This window comes from Galeopterus variegatus, unplaced genomic scaffold, assembly GCF_000696425.1.
Source record: "Galeopterus variegatus unplaced genomic scaffold, G_variegatus-3.0.2 Scaffold1274, whole genome shotgun sequence".
Lineage (NCBI taxonomy): Eukaryota > Metazoa > Chordata > Mammalia > Dermoptera > Cynocephalidae > Galeopterus > Galeopterus variegatus.
Genome location: NW_007727385.1, coordinates 360,248 through 381,268, shown reverse-complemented (window position 1 = coordinate 381,268; position 21,021 = coordinate 360,248). Strand labels below are relative to the sequence as shown.

The window sequence follows — 21,021 nt, the reverse complement described above, 5'->3', positions numbered from 1 at the left end:
GGGGGGTTGGGGCAGCCGCGCGGGCGGGGGGGCGCGGGGGGAATAGAGCAGATTTTCTTTCATCCCACCGCCACCCCATGAGTGCAGTGCCCAGGCTGGGGGTCACTCAGGGTCAGCCGAGGGGGAGTGGCTGCGGGCCCCAGATCAGGAGGTGGGATATAGGGTAGGGCGGGGAGGAGAGCTGGAAGGGTGCTGGGGTCTCCGAAATGGCCAGGTGGGGCAGCGCGGCTGTGTACCTGGAGGGGAAGGGGGCTTCGAAGCTGTGGCCACGCGTGGGGGAGGGGTCCGCCAGCCCATGGTTAGATGCTCCCTCGCCCACAGCGCTTGGAACTGTCCACCCCCCACACACATTTTGTCTTCCCTTCCCCAACCCCCCAGCCCATCCCCACTCCCCCAAAGTCAGCAGTACCCTCCACTGCTTCCCATCTCCATGGCAACGGTGCAGGAGCCGGGCCTGGTGTGGGGGGGAGGGACCAGACCAGACATTCCGGTTTCACGTGCTGGGGTGGGTGTGGGGTAGAACACGAGGGAGACGGACCCCAACTGGAAGAGACCTACTCTCATAAGGCCACCTCAGGGGATAACATTGGGGATCTGGAAATGACCCCCCACACCAGTCCCCCAGACCCTCACCTCAGTTCTTAGCCTCCCTCCAACTCCCTTAGTCCTCCTCAGAGTGGAGCCACCAGTACCAGACAAAGCCACCCCACCCACCCTGCAGTGCCAGCCCTGAAAGGTGGCCACAGGTCATCCACAGTCACCCCACACCCACCTAGGCTACCACACCACTATCATCTGGACAGCCCTCCCCAAGCTACCTTCCCCATCCATCCACACACCCTCTTAAGCCCAACAGCCTCCAAAGGACACATCTTGTAGTTCCCTCAGGGACAACCCATGCAAAATGCTCTGCCCCATGGAATCCTTATCTCGGTGCTGCTTGCTCCCCTGAGACAGCCTATTCCCCAGCAGCCCTCTGCACATGTTGTCAGCCACACTTGAGTGAAGTCACTCTGGCTGCACAGACTCCACCCGCTCCCAGGCACATGTGGCTTCCAGCTCCTACCACCCCAGGCTCACCGTACCTCCCTCTGTCTCTCCCTTACTACATCTCAACCTCAGTATCCTCCCCCTTTCTTCACCCCTCCCTCTCTTCCCTCCCCCCTCCCTCTCCACCATCCCCCTCAGGGGCCAGGCTGGGGTCAGGAGGGCAGGATGCCGGTGGGTTGGTCCACCTGTCTGTCCTTAGCTAATTTTAGCTGCATTTTCTGTGGCCTGGCAAAGTGGGCCAGTAGCTCCCGCGGTGATTCTGCGGTTTCTGGGACATGGCCACACTGGGTCAACAGCAAAGTGGGGCATGGGGGAGGGGGGGGCTGTAAGCAAGGCCAAGGACAGGGAAGGTGACACATGCTAGAAGCATGGCAGGGACAGGTGTGTGCATGTGCATGCAGGGGTGGCAGGAGGGGCCACTGCATGTCTGATGCTGTGCCCAGCCTCTTCCTGCCTCCAGCAGGTAGTAGGGGGAGGGTTCCCTAGACCACTTATCTACTGAGTGATGCCTCTGGCTTGTGAGGATTCCTGGGTTTCTAGCCTGACAGCCACCCTTGGCCCCTGCAGCCGCCTGTGATGCTGCTGTCCCCCATCGCCCCGTGGCCCCACAATGACCCACAGCCCCGCGACAAGCGAGGAAGAGGAACGCCACAGTGCCAGCGAGTGTCCCGAGGGGGGCTCAGAATCCGACAGCTCCCCAGACGGGCCAGGGCGAGGCCCCCGGGGGACCCAGAGCCGGGGCAGTGGGACACCTGGTAGCCTGGCCTCAGTCCGAGGCCTCCAGGGCCGCTCCATGTCTGTCCCCGACGACGCTCACTTCAGCATGATGGTCTTTAGGATTGGCATCCCGGACCTGCACCAGACAGTAAGTGACCACCTGCTGGCCAGCAGAGGGGGAAGGACAGGGCCTGAGCATGAGGAGGCCTCTGTTGCTGGGAATCCCTCCAGGAAGCCCTCTTGGCTCCCATTTCCAAACCCCCAAATGCTTCCCTATCTCCCCCTTCTGTCCGCAGAATCACCCCCAATCCCCAGCTCTCTATTCCCTTCTTACTCCACCTCAGGATCATCCCTGGCCCCTGACCCACCCTAGTCCTGGCCTGTCCCCTCCCCCAACAGAAATGCTTGCGCTTCAATCCTGATGCTACCATCTGGACAGCTAAGCAGCAGGTGCTCTGTGCCCTGAGTGAAAGCCTGCAGGATGTGCTCAACTATGGCCTATTCCAGCCAGCCACCTCAGGCCGTGATGCCAACTTCCTGGAGGAGGAGAGGCTGCTGCGGGAGTACCCTCAGTCCTTTGAGAAGGGGGTTCCTTACCTGGAGGTGAGGTCCACAGCCTTCCTGGTCCCTTCATTGACAAGAGAAGTCATGCTCCATGATGCAATTGCCCCCTACCCAGTTTTTAATCCTATCTGAGACCTTAACAAAGGAAAACCCACTGGGCTATTCCAGATCTCCTAAGAATCACAGGAAAGAGGCAGAGAGGACTGAGTTCAAATTACCATCCTTGTGCCTCTGACCAGCTAAGTGGCCTTGGGCAAGTCACTTCCCCACCACAAGCTTCTCTTCGCCCATCAAATTGGGGAAGCATTGCCAATTGCAATAGGCATTCTAGAACATTCCCTGCAGGGTTCAGACTCCTACTCCTTCATGGCAGGGGATGCAGTACACATACACCACAATGACCAGGCTTTCTCAGAAAAACCAGCTGCCACACCTCTGCCTGCCCAGCCAAGGCTCCAGGGCTGTTTCCACTTGAACCCTGAGCTGACCCAAGGGGAGTAGAAAGAGGTTAGACCCTCCCCACCCCAAGCCTACTCCCCAGGCCTCTGATTCCAAGTCTCTGTGTTTCTCTCCCCACTCCTCCCCTGGCTTCAGTTCCGATACAAGACCCGAGTTTACAAACAGACCAACCTGGATGAGAAGCAGCTGGCCAAGTTGCACACAAAGGTGAGAGAACCCTGCTGGCATTTACCTTCTATACCTACCCCAACCCCTGCCACCCAGAGCCCCTGTCCACCTGCTTTCTCTCCCCACCTCTTCCCAACAGCCCTCCACATGTCCCAGCTCCTCTGTTCCTCTGCCAAACTCCCCCACGTAACTTGAGATGCTGCATCACATTTGGGACGATCCCTAATATCCCCCATTATCCCTGTCATAACTTCTTCTTACTTCCCTCTTTTGCCCCTTATCCCTATACACAAGCCTTCACCATTTCTACCTGGCTTCTTTGATCACTTCTTTCTCTTCCCCCGGGCCCCCCCCCCCCCATCCACTCAGGGCACCTTTCCTTCCCTCCTTGGCCTAGAACCCTGATGTCCAGTGTCCTGCCTAGGGACTACTTCATAGACCATAGACACCCAGCAGTTCCCCTGATCCCATAGCCTAAATTCCTACCAAATCCAAGGATCACCCCTCCTCTCCAGCCATATCTATCCTCCTGGTACCTTGCCCTCCATTCCTCAGACCGTATCTCCCCTGCGTTTCCACTGATCAGCTAAGAGCTGAGAGGAAGTTGGGAGGGCTGCTTTGGTCAGAGGTGAAGGATTCTTGACACTTGGGAAGAAAACTTCCCTGATCCTTCCTTATCCACTCCTGCTCCCCACCACACTGTGCATTCGACTCTTTCCTCCCCTAAATGCTCCATTCCTCTAGACCTGCACTATCCGATTTGGGAGCCACCAGCCACATGCAGCTCCCAAGTGCTTACAGTGTGGCAAGTCCTAACTGAATCGTGCTGTGAGTGTGAAATATACACTGGATTTCCAAGACTTGGAGCCAAAAAACAAAGTAAAATATCTCATTCATAATTTTTATGTGGATTACCTGTTACAAATAGTAATATTGTGGCTATATTAAAGAACATATATCATTAAAATAGATTTTAATACAATAGATGGTTCTCTTTCCTTTTTTTTTTTTTTTTTTGAGACAGGTATTAGAAACTTTTAATTGACGTATGTGGCTCGCTGTGTATTTCCACTGGAAGGCGCTGATCGAAACCCCTGTTTTTCTTCCTTGCTCTCTGACTGACCTGTCTTCTCTCTCTTTGTCCATGGCTCAGACGGGATTGAAGAAGTTCCTGGAGTATGTGCAGCTCGGGACATCCGACAAGGTGGCACGGCTGCTGGACAAGGGGCTGGACCCCAATTACCATGACTCAGATTCAGGAGGTAGGGAGGGGCACATGACATGGAGGATGGCAGGGGCCAGGACTAGAATTATAGGGCAGAAATGCTGTCTGCATCCAAATCAATTTCTTACCAATGTCAATCCCAACATGTTATTCTCCCAAAAGGGAGGCCACGGGGCCAGAGGTGGTGGGGTGCACAGCTGGCGAGCCAAGGATTTGGCATCTGGGAGGTGAGAAGGGTGGGAGGTGGAGTGAAGGGCCTGAGTGTGACTGGCTTTTCCCACCTCTCAGAGACCCCTTTGACACTGGCAGCCCAGACAGAAGGCTCCGTAGAGGTGATTCGAACCCTGTGCCTGGGCGGGGCCCACATCGACTTCCGGGCCCGGGATGGCATGACAGCCTTGCACAAGGCCGCATGCGCCCGGCATTGCCTGGCTCTCACGGTGAGGCTGCCAGACCCCCCACCCCCACGCCAGGACCCTCTCTTCTTTTCCTTTTGTGTTTCCTCAAACCCCACTTCTCTCATTTTGCTTAAAAATAACCCGTTTTCATATCCCCAGTACAAAGCCCCTTTGCACGGATTGACATGCACAGCCCTTACTGTCACTCCTTGCACTGAATTAGAGAACCTCCAGGTGTGTCCACCTCAACTACAGCAGACCCTTTCCCTATGCCCAGGTAGATCATATGACTCCCCAGGCACAGCCTTGTCCCCCAGATACCCAGAATGTCTCCGTTCCCTCTGACCCAGCGCAACAACAACCCTATATCTGTCTCCCCAATTTGTAAATGCAACTTATATTCCTTAAAATTCAGAGTGAGCTCCCTCCTATGCTCCTAGAGCCCCTCCATAAACATCATGAAAACACCCTTCCATCTATCCTTCCAAACCCAGTGCTTCATCCCCCAAATACAGCCCCTTCCTCACATACAACACCTAAAATGTACCTTCCCAAATAGACAAACCCCACACAACCACAAAATACATACACAGAGTTGGCTTGCACAGTCTTATTTTAAAATACTCTTTCTTGGGGCCAGCTCATTGCTCACTCGGGAGAGTGCGGTGCTGATAACACCAAGGCCACAGGTTCGGATCCCATATAGGGATGGCCAGTTAGCTCACTGGCTGAGCATGGTGCTGACAACACCAAGTCAAGGGTTAAGATCCCCTTACCGGTCATCTTTTAAAAAAAAATACTCTTTCCCCACTTTCCCCCAGAGTACCTGATCCCCCTTCATTCACAGGTCAGGATAGTCTGCCCCCAGAGATAACCATTGATAGACACCTGAATTCACAGATGCTCCAGCTGAATGGACCCTCTCTTCTCTTCTCTAAATTCTTTCTTGAAGAACCCTGAATACAGTCAGACACTAGCCACGAAGATCTGCCTTATACCCACTGAGATTAACAGACCCTCTTCATGTACCCCCAATGCACACTCACCCCCAAACCCATATCCTGCACACATGCATGCACATACACACGCCCAGCCTCCTGACCTTCCCTGTCCAATCCACTGGCCATGTGAGGCTGTTTAAATTTAAATTAATTAAAATGAAGTAAAATTAAAATTTCTGTTCCTTTGGCTCACTAGCCACATTCAAGTGCTCATAGCCCGTGTGTGGCTGCCGTACTGATGGTGCAGTTGTAGACTGTCTCCATCACTGAGGAACATTTTCTTGTTCCTACAGGCTGTCCTCACACAAGGCTGCCACCAACACTTTCTCCTGTTAGTTTCTCTGTGCCCTCAGCCATCTATGCCCAGAGCTGTCCCTTATGTAGGCCCACTCCCCACCCACTCCCATCCCCAATGAGGTTGGTTCAAGCTTGCCATTCCCAGGCTTCTTTCTATGCCCCATCTTTAGGATCCTGGTTCTAATAACTCCTCCCACTTGGTCAAGGCCCTTCCTGCACCCAGACTCTATTCTCTCATTTGTCCCCAACTACCATCCTGTAGAATAAGTGGGCACTGTGGCTACTGACATCCTTCAATGGCTCATTCAAGGTCACCCACAGAGGAAAGGTTAGGTAGGATGATTAATAGAGCAGGAGGGTCCTCTAGAAGCATCTACCCAGTCTCCTCATTGTTCACAGGGCATTGAGTGGACCAGAGAGGGAAAGGGCTGGCTCAAGGACACACAAGGGCATCATGGCAGACCCGAGACTGGTGTTGGCCAGTGTGGGTTATCCAGGACTCCCCAGCCCACTGACCCTTCAGAATGAGCCCATTCTTGCATGACTGTCATCTGTCTTTTCTTCCTGGGCTCTCTCTTCATTCCTAGGCCCTCCTGGACCTTGGGGGCTCCCCCAACTACAAGGACCGCCGGGGGCTGACCCCTCTGTTCCACACGGCTATGGTGGGAGGTGACCCCCGATGCTGTGAGCTGCTTCTGTACAACAGGGCCCAGCTGGGCATAGCTGATGAAAACGGCTGGCAGGAGATCCACCAGGTACTCCTGACATGGCCACGAGGGGCTGGGGTGGGGAATGCCTGGTCCCTGACACATCCGAGGGGCTGGGATTGGGATCCAGATGCTGGGGTCTTCATAGAGGGTGTCAGTGCAAATAGTGTGGTTCCCAAAGAGGAAAAGATGGAGGTGCGAACACCAGAGTCCTAAGGGGCATGGGAGAGGGAACTGGCCATCTTGATCCCTGAGATGAATAGGGTTGGCCACTTGTCCCTTTTAAGCAGCCAGATCAGACATCTGGGCCTTGAATGACTGAACATTCAGGCCTGAGAAGCTGACAATCCGAGTTCCTGAGCAGGAACAGAGACCAAAAGGAGAAGGGGAAGTGGATGTGGGGCTTCCTGGACTTGAGATGGAGGATATAGACAAACACTGGGTCCCAAGGGAGAAGGACCTGGAGGATTCCAGCCTGGGTCTGATTCAGCCCTCTCACTCCATGCCCTCCCCAGGCCTGCCAGCGGGGTCACTCTCAGCACCTGGAACACCTGCTCTTCTATGGGGCTGAGCCCGGAGCCCAGAACGCCTCAGGAAACACAGCCTTGCACATCTGTGCCCTCTACAACAAGGTCTGCCCTAGCAGTGCCTGCCCCAGACCCTCACACCCACCCACAGCCTCCTGCCCAGTGCCTCACTCAGGCATTCCTCCTGACTCCAGCCTCCCAGCCTCTGCACCCTCTGTTCCTTCACTATTTCCATTCTTTCATTCATTCATGTATTTATCCATCCATCCACTTATCCATCCACTCATTCATTCATTCAACAAATATTTAGCGAGCTCCTTCACTGTGTCAGGCCCAGAGCTGGGTGCAGGGGACAAAGCATTGAGGCCTAGCTGAGGGCAGATGACATACCCTGCCATCACAATCCAGAGTGCTCAGAGTGAAGTCACTGGGAATCCAGATCCCTGTGGGAGCTCAAATCTGGGTGTAGGCTTGGGGTGGGGTGGCTGGGAGTGGAGGTGGCTTCCTGGAGGATGTGCTGCCTGTGGTAAGACAAGCATAAGTTGTCTGAGTAGAAGAGGGGAGAAAGGATGCTCTAGGCAGACGGCACAGCCTGTGCAAAAAAAGAGAGAGGGTGGGGACCATTACAGAAGGTGAGAGAAAGAAGTTCAGTGGGTCCTCACTTCCCGAGCATATCTATTCAGCCAGCAATGTGTGTGGGTGCTGCATGCTGGCACAGCAGGAGACAGATGAAAGGCCAAAGCACAGCCTCTGGAGGGGACTACAGTGTGCTGCAAGTTTTAGCAGTTCAGGGCTGGGAGGGGACGGTCCCCACTTCAGGAGTTCCCAGGAGAGTCAAGCGATAAAGATCAGGTAGGGGGTCTCACATAGCCAGCTGGAGCTGTACTGTGGCAGCCAGTTGGCAAGAGCTGGAGCTTTCAGCTACATGACCCCTGGCACCTTGGCCACCTGAGCTCCAGGTGATTCTGGGCAAGTCAGCCACCCTGGGAGCCTCAGTCTCCCCACCTGTTTCTTGATGCTCTCTGCCCTTGAAGGGCTGCTGCAGAGACTTAGCGGGACAGTGCCTGGCATGACACTGCTGGCCTGTCAGCCCCCTTCCCCCAGGAAGTCTTCCAAAACAGCTCCCTGCCCCTCTGCCTCATCAGAACTTGCAGTGCTGGGGATTTGGCAGGTAGCCAGCTGCTGCCTTGTGGCAGCAAGCAGTATTCTCAGCACCCAGGGAGGACTCAGTGTTTGTCCCTCCCCACATGCTTCTGTCTCTCCAGCTCCCTGACAGGGACCTCACACCGGATCCTCTGACTCTAGGGCCTGTGCAGAAAGAAGTCCAAGCTCCAGACAGACTAGGAGGCCCCAAACAAGCCACTTCTCCTCTCCAATGCTCCGTCCTTCCCTCTGAAATGAGAATAATGTCAGCTGATTGAAGAGGATGAGTGATCACATGCATATTAAGTGCTCATCCCCAGAAGGCAGCCATAATAATAATTGTTACTGTTACTGTCTTTACCAGTGTCAGTCAGAGTCCAGCCAGGAGACAGAAACCATAACATTCATCTGAACAGGGAAAATTTAATATGAAGTATTACATAGCAGGCACAATTACTCTTAGTGGATCAAACGAGCAATCATTTCTCTTCCTTGAGCTTCCCCTTTCTCATCTGTGAAGTGGGTCAGTAATTAATACCCACTGTGCAAAAGGATTGAGTGGGTTAATGTTTTGCTTGCTCTTGGCATGTTGCTTAACAAATAGATGCTTAACAAATGTGAGCCCATTTTCTGCTTCACTTCCCTTGTCTTCCCTCTCAGGCTTTAAGCTTCCCAAGAGCCAGGGCTGGGTCTGATAGTTTTTCCTCACTCTCTGCTTCCCTGGCCTCCTGATATTCCCCTCTAGCCTCTGGTGGTGAAGGTCAGAAACCTATCTAGGCAGTGAGCTTCTCAAGGGTTGCGGCTGAATCTGATGAAATGCTCTGTCCCAAGCAAGGCTCTAGCACATAGTAGGCCCACATGCATCTTTGTTGAATGAATGAATGAGTGATGGGCCAGCCATCTTGTATTTCTGCCAACACTGTGCACAGTGCCTGGCTCAGAACATTTAACAGGTGTTTGCTTATTTCAACAGATTCAAGAACTCAATGAATGAATGAATGAATGACTTGAACGAATGAATTTTGACTGAGTTGACCCCACATCCTCCATCCTCATCCTCTCCATGCATGTTTCCTGAACACCTACTGTGTGCCTGTTTCCAGGTGCTGGGAATGTGAGATGAATCAGACTGGCACCTGCCCTGGGGAGGGTGTGGGCAGTTCACAGTCTGGTAAAGAGTCAGATGTGTAAACAAATAATTGCATTACCATAAGAGGTAAGTGCTAGAATGCCAGTAAATACAAGGTTCGCTAGGTGCCCAGTGGAGGGAGCCACTAACTTAGACCTGGACACCTCAGCTTTGTAAGAGTAGGATAAAGAGCTGATGAGCTGGGGACGATGCTCTGGCCCTGTGGCCCCCAATGTGAGGGTCACGGGTGTGTGAAAATATGCAAAAATACACATGGCAGTAGTTAACAGTCTAGTTGGAGGGACAGCATGTGCATACACGAGCATACTCACACACACACCCAGAATACTCACTAGGCTGACTCTGCTGTTTAATGACTTCGGCAATTGGAGTCATCCATTCACAGGCGACAGATGAGCAATAGGATCACAAGGCCAGGTTGGAATCCCAACTGCCCCATTAGCTAGCTATGTGGCCTTAGGCATGGAATTTGCCCTCTCTGAGCCTGTCCGGTAGGATGGGCCTGTACTAGCATCCCTGGTGAATTTGTCATGTGAAAGAGGTGAGACCAAGGAGGTGCTTGGTGAATGCCAGTTAAATTAGCAACAGAGAAAGCTAAAGTGGAGTTGGAGCCAGGTTGCGTTTGGCTGGGCCAAGAAAATGGGGAGAGGACATTCCCCATTCAGTGATGTTTATTAAACAGTTCCTGTGGGCCAGGCACTATTTCAGGCAGTGGATGCCTCTGTAACTTACAATATAAGGGGGCAGGGAGAAGTGCTAAAGTGACAAACAAAATAAAAAGCAGAATTTCAGGGAGAAAGTGTTATGCAGAGATCTAGGGGTAGAGAATTCCAAGCAGCAGCAGCAACAGGTGCAAAGGCCCTGGGGCAGGAACATCCCTGTTGGAGAAAGGAGGAGGCCCATGTGGCTGGAGCTTGGGGAGCAAGGGAAAGTGGTAGAAGATAAAGGTGGTGAGGCTGGGTTTAGGGGGTGGCAGTGCAGACAGCTCAGGTGAGACTTCCTAGGCCATGGCAAGGACGTTGCCAAAGATTGATGAGGAGTGATGTATGAGTGACATTGGTAAGGAATTGATATGGATGCAAATGACATTTCTGCCCCCACTGCCCCTTCCTGGCCCCCCTGTCCTCTGTGATGTGTGCTCCCTTCTTTCTGGGTCTGGCAGAGTGAGTGATTAAGATCAAAGACTTTGGAGTCAGACACCCAGGTTCAAATCCAAGCGCTGATAGTCACCAGCCATGTGACCTTGAGCTCCTTTGAGAGCCTTAGTTTCCTTGTCTGTAAAACAGGGAAAATAGTTTTCATCTCATGGACTTGGGCAACTCAGTGAGCTTTTGCCTCTAACATGCTGAGTGCTTGACATGCATCATAAGCCCAGCATAAGGTTTAGACTGGTGGTTCTCAACCTGAATGCTTCAGCCCCTCAGGGGACAGTTGGCAGTGTCTGGAGACATTTTGGGTTGTCATGACCAGGGAGGGGAGTGCTACTGGCATCTAGCAGTAGAAGCCAGTGATGCTAGTCGACATCCCACAGTGCAGAGAAAAGCCCCCCATGACAAAGAATCATCTGGACCTAAATGTCAGTAATGCAGAGACTGAGAAACCCTGGTTTAGATTAGTGCTGTCCAATAGAGTATAACACTAGCCCCATGTACTAAATGTCCTTAAATATCCTAATGACCAAGGAAAAAGAATCAGGAGACATTCATTTTAGTAGTGTATTTTATTTAATCCAATGCATCCAAAATATCATTTCAATGTGGAATCAATATAAAAAACTTAGAGATATTTAAATTCTTTTTTTTTTTCGTACTATTTCCTTGAAATCCAGTGTGTATTTTACATGCACAGCACATCTCTATTTGGACCAGCTGCATTTAAAATGTTTATGAGCCACATCTGGCAAGTGGCTGCTGTCCTGAGCAGTGCAAGTTTAGGTCAGATTTTTCCTGAAGTTCTTAGCACAGTGCCTGTGTCTTCTTATAGTGACCTTAATTTTTTTACTTTCTTCGTCCTGTGCCACCGGCCATCACCCCCAGGAGACCTGTGCCAGGATCCTTCTTTATCGTGGGGCCAACAAGGATGTGAAGAATAACAATGGACAGACCCCCTTTCAGGTCTGGGGCTGAGAGAAGCGTGCTGAGGCTGTAGGAGCTGTTAAGGGGGGACGAAGAAGACAAAGGGGGTAAAGAAGGTGGAACAGCTAGGAATGCTGGGAGAAAGGCCAGTGGTCCGGAAGAAAAGAGAGGGAAGATTTGCAGGGTGGAAGGCTTGGGTTGAGGCGGGGCACCTCGCACTGTTTCCTGCCCTCTCCTGGCTGCTGGGGCCACTCCAGCTCCCTATGCCCCGACTCTCCAGGTGGCAGTGATTGCTGGGAATTTTGAGCTGGGGGAGCTGATCCGAAACCATCGAGAACAGGATGTGGGTAAGTGAGTGTGAGCTGGGGCTAAGGGAAGAACCTGGGCAATTGAAGGTTCGTGGTGGGATTGGGGAGTTGGGGAACCTGATTTGGGTGCCAGAATGGGATGGCGAAAACCCCGGAAGACCAAGAATGTCTGAGTAGTGGTGGGGGAGTGATTCCAGGTCCCCACTTTTTCTCATCTCTATCTTTCTCCCTCATGCCTCTTCCCTGCCCTCACCTCCCCCGTCTCCCCCACTACATCTGCCCCCCACCTGCCACTGTGCCCTCTCAGTGCCCTTCCAGGAGTCTCCCAAGTATGCAGCCCGGAGACGGGGACCCCCAGGCACAGGGCTAACAGTGCCCCCGGCACTACTGCGGGCCAACAGTGACACCAGCATGGCACTGCCTGACTGGATGGTGTTCTCTGCCCCGGGGACCTCATCCTCTGGGGCCCCAGGCCCTACCTCAGGGCCCCAGGGCCAGTCACAGCCCTCAGCTCCCAGTACCAAGCTCAGCAGTGGGACCCTCCGAAGTGCCAGCAGCCCCCGGGGCGCCCGGGCCCGCTCCCCATCCCGTGGGAGGCACCCCGAGGAGGCCAAGAGGCAGCCCCGTGGACGGCCCAGGTAGGGGAGGACTCAGCCCTTGTCCCACAGTCCCCAACCCAGCTGAATCCCTTCCTTGGGGCTGCAACTTCCCCCAAGGCCAGCCCAGGTGCCTACCTCCTGACCAGAGAGAGTGGTGGGTTCCCCATCCAGCCAAGCCCCTAGTTAGCCTCATCTTTGAGCGAAGTGAGGGCATTGTGAGCTACTCTCCTGATCCCATCTCCAAATGCACCAAATTTTAGCTGAACACCTGCTCCATGGCAGGGGGCTAGGGCAGGGGGTACCCCCCAAAAATGTGAGTTCTAGTCCCTGAGGACAGACAGAACGACAGAGCGAGTGAGAGGAAGCTGAGCCAGAAGAGGATGGGGGAGCAAGGACTTGGGGAGGAGTGTCTGGGATTGGGGATGAGCTTGGAGGATGGGAAGGGTATGCAGGGGGTGGAACAGAGAGACCACTCTGAGGGCAGAGGGGAGGATGGGCAGGGAACATTCTGAGGTAAGGAAGCCAACCTGGCTAGCGGGGCGAGAAGTGAGGCCGAGGCTGGCCAGGCATGTCCTGAGGAAGTGGGAGACAGGCTGCGAATGGCAGGCAGAGGAGTTGGATCTGACCCAGGAGGAAGCTGGGAGCTGCTGAAGACTCGTGAGCTGAGGGATGACACAGTCCCAGCTCAGCTTCAGGAAGCTGAATCAGGCAGTGCGTGCAGGACCGTGGGAGGGGGCAGAGATGGAAGCCGGGAAGCAGGAGAGGGGGCTGAGGGGCAGCAGCGGAAGGCAGAGGGAGCCCCCAAATGCCCTATTCCCCTTCCCTTGAGGACGCCAGAGCTGGGAAGCCCACTCAACCCCCTTCCCCACCCTAACGCTCCATCCTCCTTCCCCACCCGAGGACCCCTGTTCTCTCAGAGGTGCCCCCTCCCTCCGCTCTCCCCTGCCTCTCACACCCTCTGTGTATGCAGCTCCAGCGGGACACCCCGGGAAGGGCCAGCCGGGGGCACAGGTGGCTCTGGGGGCCCTGGGGGTTCCCTGGGCAGCCGTGGGAGGAGAAGGAAGCTCTACTCAGCAGTACCCGGACGCTCCTTCATGGCTGTGAAGTCATACCAGGCCCAAGCCGAGGGGGAGATCTCCCTGAGCAAGGGCGAGAAGATCAAAGGTAATACAGCTCCTGGGCTGAGCTGTGAGGCAGGGCTGGGGTGGGTGAGCTCCACAACTGGGGAGGAGACAGTCGAGAGACAAATAATTCTCCAGCACTTAGAATGTCCGATGCACTCTGGAGTCCTCGGGGAGCCCCAGGAGGCCCCTTCTGCCTTGGAGCAGCATAAAGAATAGCTATCATGTCACTGTTAGGAGGCAGTATGGAGGTGAAAGAGGGGAAATGAGCACTCGTTGGACACTGACACCATGCTGAGCACGGCTGTAGCATTTCACCCAGGTAGTCTCATTAGATTCCTGATGACCCTTTTAGGATGGTGTCAGGAGCTCCATTGTACAGTTGAAGAAACAGAGCCTTACACAGGTGAACCAACTTGCCCAAGGTCCCCAGTCCAATCCCAAGGTTTCTCCCACTTCTTTGTGCAGAGAGAGAGGCCAAGCAGCCTCGATTTCACCTTCTGCCTCTGCCTCCTCCTCAGATGAAGTGTTCTCATCTGACAAATGGGAGGTGTCTCTTTCATGAGGCTCTAATGAGCTGGCAGGTGTGCAAAGCTTGGCCCATGGTGAGGGCCCCCTAAATGGTGGCTGCTGTTATTGGGATTCATCTCTTTGATTTTCCTGTCTTCATCTGGAAAATGGTGCCAGTCTGCCCCTACAGACTTTGCACAGCTGTTGATGTGTGTTCTTGGATAGAGCAGAGCTTTGGAGACCAGAAAGCACACTACAGACAGGGTAGTTAACACGAGGCAGAAGAGCAATTCTTTGCCAGATTCTAGGCTGCCCAGGAGCCGAGCGATGTCTTGGTTGAGAGCCAGGCTACCTAAGTTCAAGTCCTGGCTCCATCACTTCCTAGCAGAGTGACCTCAGGCAAGTGACTTCTCTGGGCCTCAGTTTCCTCATCTGTAAAATGGGACCCTTGTGAGGATTAAGAGCCAGTTTGTGTAAAGCACTTAGACCAGTGCTTTGCACATAATAAGCTCTGTGTAGGAGCCATCATATGCACCCTCTACTATAGGCACTTAGAGGAGAGAGACTGGGCTACCCGGACAAGCAGGGAGAGTCCTCTCATAGGAGGTAGACTTGAGTGAGGCCCTGAAGGGAATTCAGGCATCAGAGCATCAGGCAGGTTGTGTAATTGCATCTGTTCATAGTCTGTCTCCCCATAGCCTGAGTTCCTGCAGGCAAGGTCACAGGTCATTGGTCTCTGGGTCAGTAGGGCCCAGTTTAATGACCCAGCACACAGGAGGCTTCAACACACATTTCGTGAGTGAATGAATGAATGAATGAATGAATGAGCAAATGCAGGAGCTAACTGTGGGGGCCAGGTGCAGCTCCTTCAGAGCCAGCATGCCTGGGGAGTAGCAGGAGGTGGGAAAGAAGAAAGGGAAGCTGAATCCAGGGGCGAAGGACCTTCCAGGCAGGCAGAGGACCATGGGCCATATCTTCCATTGTGTCTTTCTTTCATTTGTTTGTTTGTTTGTCAGCTGGCCGGTATGGGGGTCCTAGCCCTTGACCTTGGTGTTATAACACCACGCCATAACCAACTGAGCTAATCGGCCAGTGCCTGCCCACCACCCCACCACCCCCCGCCATTGTGTCTTTTTGAACTACAAGCCCAATACTTCTATGCAGAGAGAGGACAGACTGCCCTCTGCTTTTATACCCAACCTCTTTCATTAAAAGGGACTTAATTACCTCAAAGCATGGCCACCTCCACAATGTCACTGAGCTTCAGCACAGCCTGATGAGGTGGCAGGCTCCCCCTGCTCTCAGAATCAAAGCCCGGTGCTTTAACCTGGCTTCCACGCCCTTCCCCGCGCACCTCACCAGCCTCGTCTCGCGCTGCTCTTCCCTTCACCCAGTGTTCCAGGAGTCTCATCCTCTCCATTCCTCAAGTGCCCCAAGCCCTTTTCTACACCAAATTCTTCAAACACGCCTGAAAAACGCTTCCTTGCTCTCTTTGCCTCCTGAACTCCTAGGATCCTTCGGGTCTCAGCCTATATGTCACATCTGGCCTCTCTCCAACACCATATTCTTTTCTCTTGAGCACCGACCTCAATTTTCTTATCACGCAGTCCCTTGTACAGTTACAATTCTAATGGCCGCTGGTCTGGAAGTTCCATGAGGAGAGGAACCACATTGGCTGTGCTTAACAGTGTCTACTCCAGTACCGGACTCATGACCAGCCCTAAATAAGTATTTGTTCAGTGAATGAATGATTGATTACAAACCCCTCAGCCAGCCATGGCAGAGCCAGCAAAGAACCCAGACCCCTTGACACTCCATCTCCTGCTCTCTTCCATAGCCTTAAGCTTCCCCTCATTTGGTTTCCCCAGATCCTCTCAGGAGAGGCAGTTTGTATAGGAAAAAGCATCGGCTGGCCCCTACTCCACTCCTACTGTGGCCTGAGCCATCTCTTGGCAGGGGACTTTTCTGTGTTAGCTTTAGCTTCCTCATCTGTAAACTGGGAAAACAGTTGTTACCTCCCTGGGCAGGTGAAAGCGTTGAGTGAAGAGAGAAAATATGTGAAAGGCCAAGTGGGGACAGAGAAATGAAAAATGCTAGCGAAGTGAAAGACTGTGTTTGTCACTAATGCCATTAGCAGCAGCAGCAGTGAAACCCTTGGATGGAGAGGTAGCAACTTGTTACTGACTAAAAGCATTAGCTCTGGTAACAAACTGAGCTCTGTTCATACCCAAGTCTGTTGATTACAAACCCTGTAACCTTGAGTAAATGACCTTGGCTCTCTGAGCCTTAGTTTTCCCCATCAGTAAAATGGGGATAATAAAAGTGCCACCTCTTAGGATTCTGGCCCAGAGTGAGAGCTGGATAAACATTAGCTGTCCTTGTCCTCCATCTCTGTACTTCAGCACTGAGCACGTAACAGGTAGTCAGTAAATGTATGCTAAATGGCTAAGAGGTGGGGCTGGGAGGAAGCGGCCTCCAGTTATGGGTGGTAGAGAGAAGGAAAAGAGGGATTCTTGTCTCTTTACCCTTCTAGAGCCAGGGGAGGCTAAGAGAGATGGAGCGGGGAGTTTGGGAGCAAAGGACAAAAGATTAAGTGACAAGGAGATTTGGGGAAGTGGCAGGGGCAATGATGGCAAGATGGGGTAGATCTTGTCCCCACGGTGGTGATCTAAGTCCACAGATCCTAGGAAAGCTTAGGGAAATTAACACATCTGAGCTGTGACTAGTTGCCAGGTGAGACGAGGACCAATTGTGGACCTGTGCCTAACCTGTGAGGACCATGTCACAGCACACAATCCTTTTCCTCAATGCCTCTTCATTTCCCCTCTGGATTCAGAAAGTGAGAATGCAACCCCCTTGCCTCTTCTTCAGACATCTATTAAGAATGCCCTTGGGCCAGGTTCTGGGAATTGTGAGAAGGCTGTGCATCGAGTGTGTTGGGGCTGGGAAGCAGCACAGAAACACAGAAACATTTCTATGTCCCTGTTCCCCATCCAGTACTTAGCATCGGGGAAGGAGGCTTCTGGGAAGGCCAGGTCAAAGGTCGCGTCGGCTGGTTCCCTTCTGACTGCTTGGAAGAGGTGGCAAACCGCTCCCAGGAGGGAAAGCAAGGTAATGAGGAGCACCCAAGCACCCCCAGTGTGCCCTAGGATTGTCATGCCCCTTCCTCTCTCCCTCCTGATGGGGATGGGGTGGTGGGAGGTAGGTGGGAAAGCTTGAGCCCAGAGTCCAGGTGTGGGCTCATGGTTTCCAAAGCAAGGGTCCAAGGTCATCCCTTATGCCCCTGCAGAAAGCCGCAGTGACAAGGCAAAGAGACTCTTCCGTCATTATACCGTGGGCTCCTACGACAGCTTTGATGCCCCAAGGTAAATGTCCTTACACCCTCGGGCACCCCTGACCCCAAATTCCCTTAATACTCTGTACCTTAAAATATTTCCCTACCTCTAAGCCCCCTTCCTCATCTGCTTCTTCTAAAAGTTGATCCAGGGGTGGGAAAAGGCAGAGTTAGCTTGAAACAACACAGCCCAAGCCACTGAGACTGCCCAGCTCTGGGGTTGCCAGAGACCAACAGGGTGGTCAGGGCAGGGTGGGGAGGCCTGGGGACCTGGGGCACTAGTGTGTATGGCTGGCTGGAGGCCCTTGCCTCCTTCATGTACCCCATCTCTGTGCAGTCACATGCAGCGAAGTGTGTGCATCCCATGCCTCGCACTGGCATGGGAAGGGGTGCAGGCAGGGCCAGGTGAGAAGGAGGCAAGGAGAGGGGGGCACTGAAACCTTTCCCCTCCCTGGCTGCTGGCTGACTTGCTTCGGAAGCTTAATGGATGGGATTGGCCCAGGGAGGTGAGAGGGGAGGGGCAGGGAGGGGTTGGGGTCAGGATGGGGTGCCTGTGGGGTGTATGAACGTGTGCGTGTGCATGACCAGAGCTGAGGTTTCCTGGCTCGTGAACGTGTGTCTCTGTAGGTGTGCATGACATGCATCTGTATGCACATATGGCTGGAGGCCCAGATGTATAGCTCTGTACATGTGCCCCAGACAAGGGGGTCTGTCCCACCCTGTATATGCGGATGCATTTGTGGCTGTGCTAGTTGGGCGGGTGGCTCTGCACATCTGTGCTTCTCTAAATCTGTAGGGAAGCATTGCCAGAAATGTCAGTGTGTCTGCTCACACATGTAGACAGGTGGGTCTCTGCACACATCTGTCCCTCTCTATGCATGGCTCTGTGCGTGCGCATTAGCACATACGAGTGTGTGCATGCATTTGTCTGACTGATCTGGAATTCAGGACCTGGGATGTATGGGAGGGAAGGGCAGAGGAGAGGAGGACTCCAGGGTTTGAGCTTCCAGAAGGGCAGTGCTGTGGGGGAGGGAGGGTCATAATTTGATGTCTGAAAGATGACACCCTCCTCCGCTGCTCCCCCAAATCCAGGGAAGGGTCCCCTTGTTCATAGCATCCTTCCATTAAATGTGTCCAAACCTATGTGTCTGTGTTCTGGCCAAGTGGGAATGGGTCAGGGGTTTGTGTTGGTGGGGAGAGAAATGACAACATGGGGAGAGGGTGAGGCTGGGGTGCCACCCTGCGCCCTGAGTGTCTGAGGTGCTTGACCATTGTGCACGTTTGCCTGTCACGTCTCCGGCTCTGGGCACTGGGTGAGTATCGAGGTTTCCCCACTCTGAGTCTCCTTGTCAACCTCTGCTTCTTGTCTCTGTCAGCGTCTCTCTGAATCTCTCACTGGCCTTGGTCTGGAGGAGTCACTTGCTCTATCAGCTGATTGGGGTGGTCTCTCTCATCCTCAGCTTCCCCCTCCTGCTTGCTCTGTCTTGTCCCAGTTTCCTCCCCTTCTCCACTCCTTGTGCCGGCTCCCATGTACTGCTCCTGTGTGGTGTGTCTGAGCTTCCCCTCTTCCTGCCTCCCCCCTGCTCTCTCTGACCCTGTCTGTGGTGGCCTGGCCTGTGTTGTGCACCCTGCCCTGCGTCTCACTGCTGGTCCCCAGCATCCCCGCTGGAGCTGAGTGTTCCTGCAGTGTGTACCCTCTCCTGGCATCTGGCCTCTCCTCCTCCTCCTCCTCCCCCTCCTCACTGCCTCTCCTGCTTTTAAAGTGCGTGGACCCCACGTTCCCTGACTGAGTCAATACCTAAATACATTTGGTCACTTTTGTGTCCTTGTTCTTCAATGAGAACTTTCAGGAAGAAGAGGTGGAACCAACCGGTGCTTGTTTGGGGAAGATAAGCTCCAGGGCCTTGGTGTTGGAGGGAGGCAAGGCGGGGGGAGAGGGAGAGAGGGAGGCAGAGAGAGAGAGACAGAGAGAGGGAGACAGGGAGAGAGAAATGTGTGTGCTGGGGGAAGCAGAGGAAATAGGAAATATAAGGGCAAAACATCCAGATTCTCTCCTTGGTTCTTCTCTCAACTTCCTTCTCCTCCTCTGCCCCCCACCCCACATCCCTTTTTGGGTCTTGATTCTCCTACTCCTCTTCTTCTTCTTCTTCTCCTTTTTCTTCCTCTTCCTCTTCCTCCTCTTCTTTCTCTTCCTCCTCTTCCTCCTCCTCTTCCTTCTTCTTTCTCCTTCCTCCCTCCTTCCTTCCTCTTCTTCTCCTTCCTTCTCCTCTTTCCTCTTCCTCCTCTTCCTCCTCTTCTCCTTCCTCTTCCTCCTCCTCCTTCTTTCTCCTTCCTCCCTTCCTTCCTTCCTCTTCTTCTCCTTCCTTCTTTCTCCTTCTCCTTCCTCTTCCTCCTCCTACTTCTTTCTCCTTCCTCCCTCCTTCCTTCCTCCTCTTCCTCCTCCTCCTCCTCCTTTTTCTTTCTCCTTCCTCCCTCCTTCCTTCCTCCTCTTCCTCCTCCTCCTCCTCCTTTTTCTTTCTCCTTCCTCCCTCCTTCCTTCCTTCCTCTTCTCCTTCCTTCTCCTCCTTCTTCTTTCTCCTTCCTCCCTCCTTCCTTCCTCTTCTTCCTTCCTCTTCTCCTTCCTTCTCCTCCTTCTTTCTCCTTCTCCTTCCTCTTCCTCCTCCTACTTCTTTCTCCTTCCTCACTCCTTCCTTCCTCCTCTTCCTCCTCCTCCTCCTCCTTTTTCTTTCTCCTTCCTCCCTCCTTCCTTCCTCCTCTTCCTCCTCCTCCTCCTCCTTTTTCTTTCTCCTTCCTCCCTCCTTCCTTCCTTCCTCTTCTCCTTCCTTCTCCTCCTTCTTCTTTCTCCTTCCTCCCTCCTTCCTTCCTCTTCTTCCTTCCTCTTCTCCTTCCTTCTCCTCCTTCTTTCTCCTTCTCCTTCCTCTTCCTCCTCTTCCTCCTCTTCTCCTTCCTCCTCCTCCTCCTTCTTCTTTCTCCTTCCTCCCTCCTTCCTTCCTTCCTCCTCTTCTCCTTCCTTCTCCTCCTTTCTCCTTCTCCTTCCTCTTCCTCCTCTTCCTCCTCTTCTCCTTCCTCCTCCTCCTCCTTCTTTCTCCTTCTCCTTCCTCTTCCTCCTCTTCCTCCTCTTCTCCTTCCTCCTCCTCCTCCTTCTTTCTCCTTCCTCCCTCCTTCCTTCCTCTTCTTCTCCTTCTTCTTCTCCCTGCTTCTCTCTCTCTCTCTGTCTCTCTCTATGTGTCTCTCTCTCTCCTCTCTCACCCCCAGCCCCCAGCTCTCTAGTGAGCTGTGGTGCATGTATGTCCCTCTGCCTGGGCTTTCTTGGGGCGACGGCTGTCTCTCCCTGCCCTGGGGCCCAGTCTGAGTGTCCTGTTCTTCCCTTCCCGGCCTTTTTAGACTGTGTTGGGGTATACTGTACGTCAGTCTGTGCTGGTGGGCTGTGTGTCCCCACCGGGGAAGTGGGGCTCAGCCCGCGCGTCCCTGCACGCGGTTGCGAGGCACCTTGTGTGATGTTTTGAGTCCCTCTCCCCGCTCTCCCTCGCTCTGCACCTGCGCGGGAGGGCTTGGGAGGGGGGAGGAGGGTTAAGGGGGGGCCCAGACCGGAAGTGCCTCCCCCTTCTCCTCCACCCCTCGCGCCTCGCCCCTCCCCCTTCTCCCGCCGAGGGGGCCCCGCGGTCCCC

At 53.7% G+C, this 21,021-nt stretch overlaps 1 protein-coding gene across 1 annotated transcript in view; it reads left to right on the top strand.

The window, feature by feature from the left end:
* Positions 1-1,449: 1,449 nt before the first annotated feature.
* The window catches only part of SHANK1 (SH3 and multiple ankyrin repeat domains 1), a 48,059-nt gene continuing 28,487 nt past the window's right edge, over positions 1,450-21,021 (top strand). The window contains exons 1-14 of the mRNA XM_008576028.1: positions 1,450-1,915; positions 2,167-2,370; positions 2,926-2,997; positions 4,112-4,220; positions 4,472-4,623; positions 6,467-6,634; positions 7,102-7,218; positions 11,443-11,520; positions 11,762-11,828; positions 12,097-12,427; positions 13,359-13,552; positions 17,017-17,130; positions 17,309-17,384; positions 17,833-17,859. Of these exons, the coding sequence (XP_008574250.1) occupies positions 1,661-1,915; positions 2,167-2,370; positions 2,926-2,997; positions 4,112-4,220; positions 4,472-4,623; positions 6,467-6,634; positions 7,102-7,218; positions 11,443-11,520; positions 11,762-11,828; positions 12,097-12,427; positions 13,359-13,552; positions 17,017-17,130; positions 17,309-17,384; positions 17,833-17,859 (1,964 nt within the window). The 5' untranslated portion in view covers positions 1,450-1,660. The remainder of the gene's footprint in view (positions 1,916-2,166; positions 2,371-2,925; positions 2,998-4,111; positions 4,221-4,471; positions 4,624-6,466; positions 6,635-7,101; positions 7,219-11,442; positions 11,521-11,761; positions 11,829-12,096; positions 12,428-13,358; positions 13,553-17,016; positions 17,131-17,308; positions 17,385-17,832; positions 17,860-21,021) is intronic.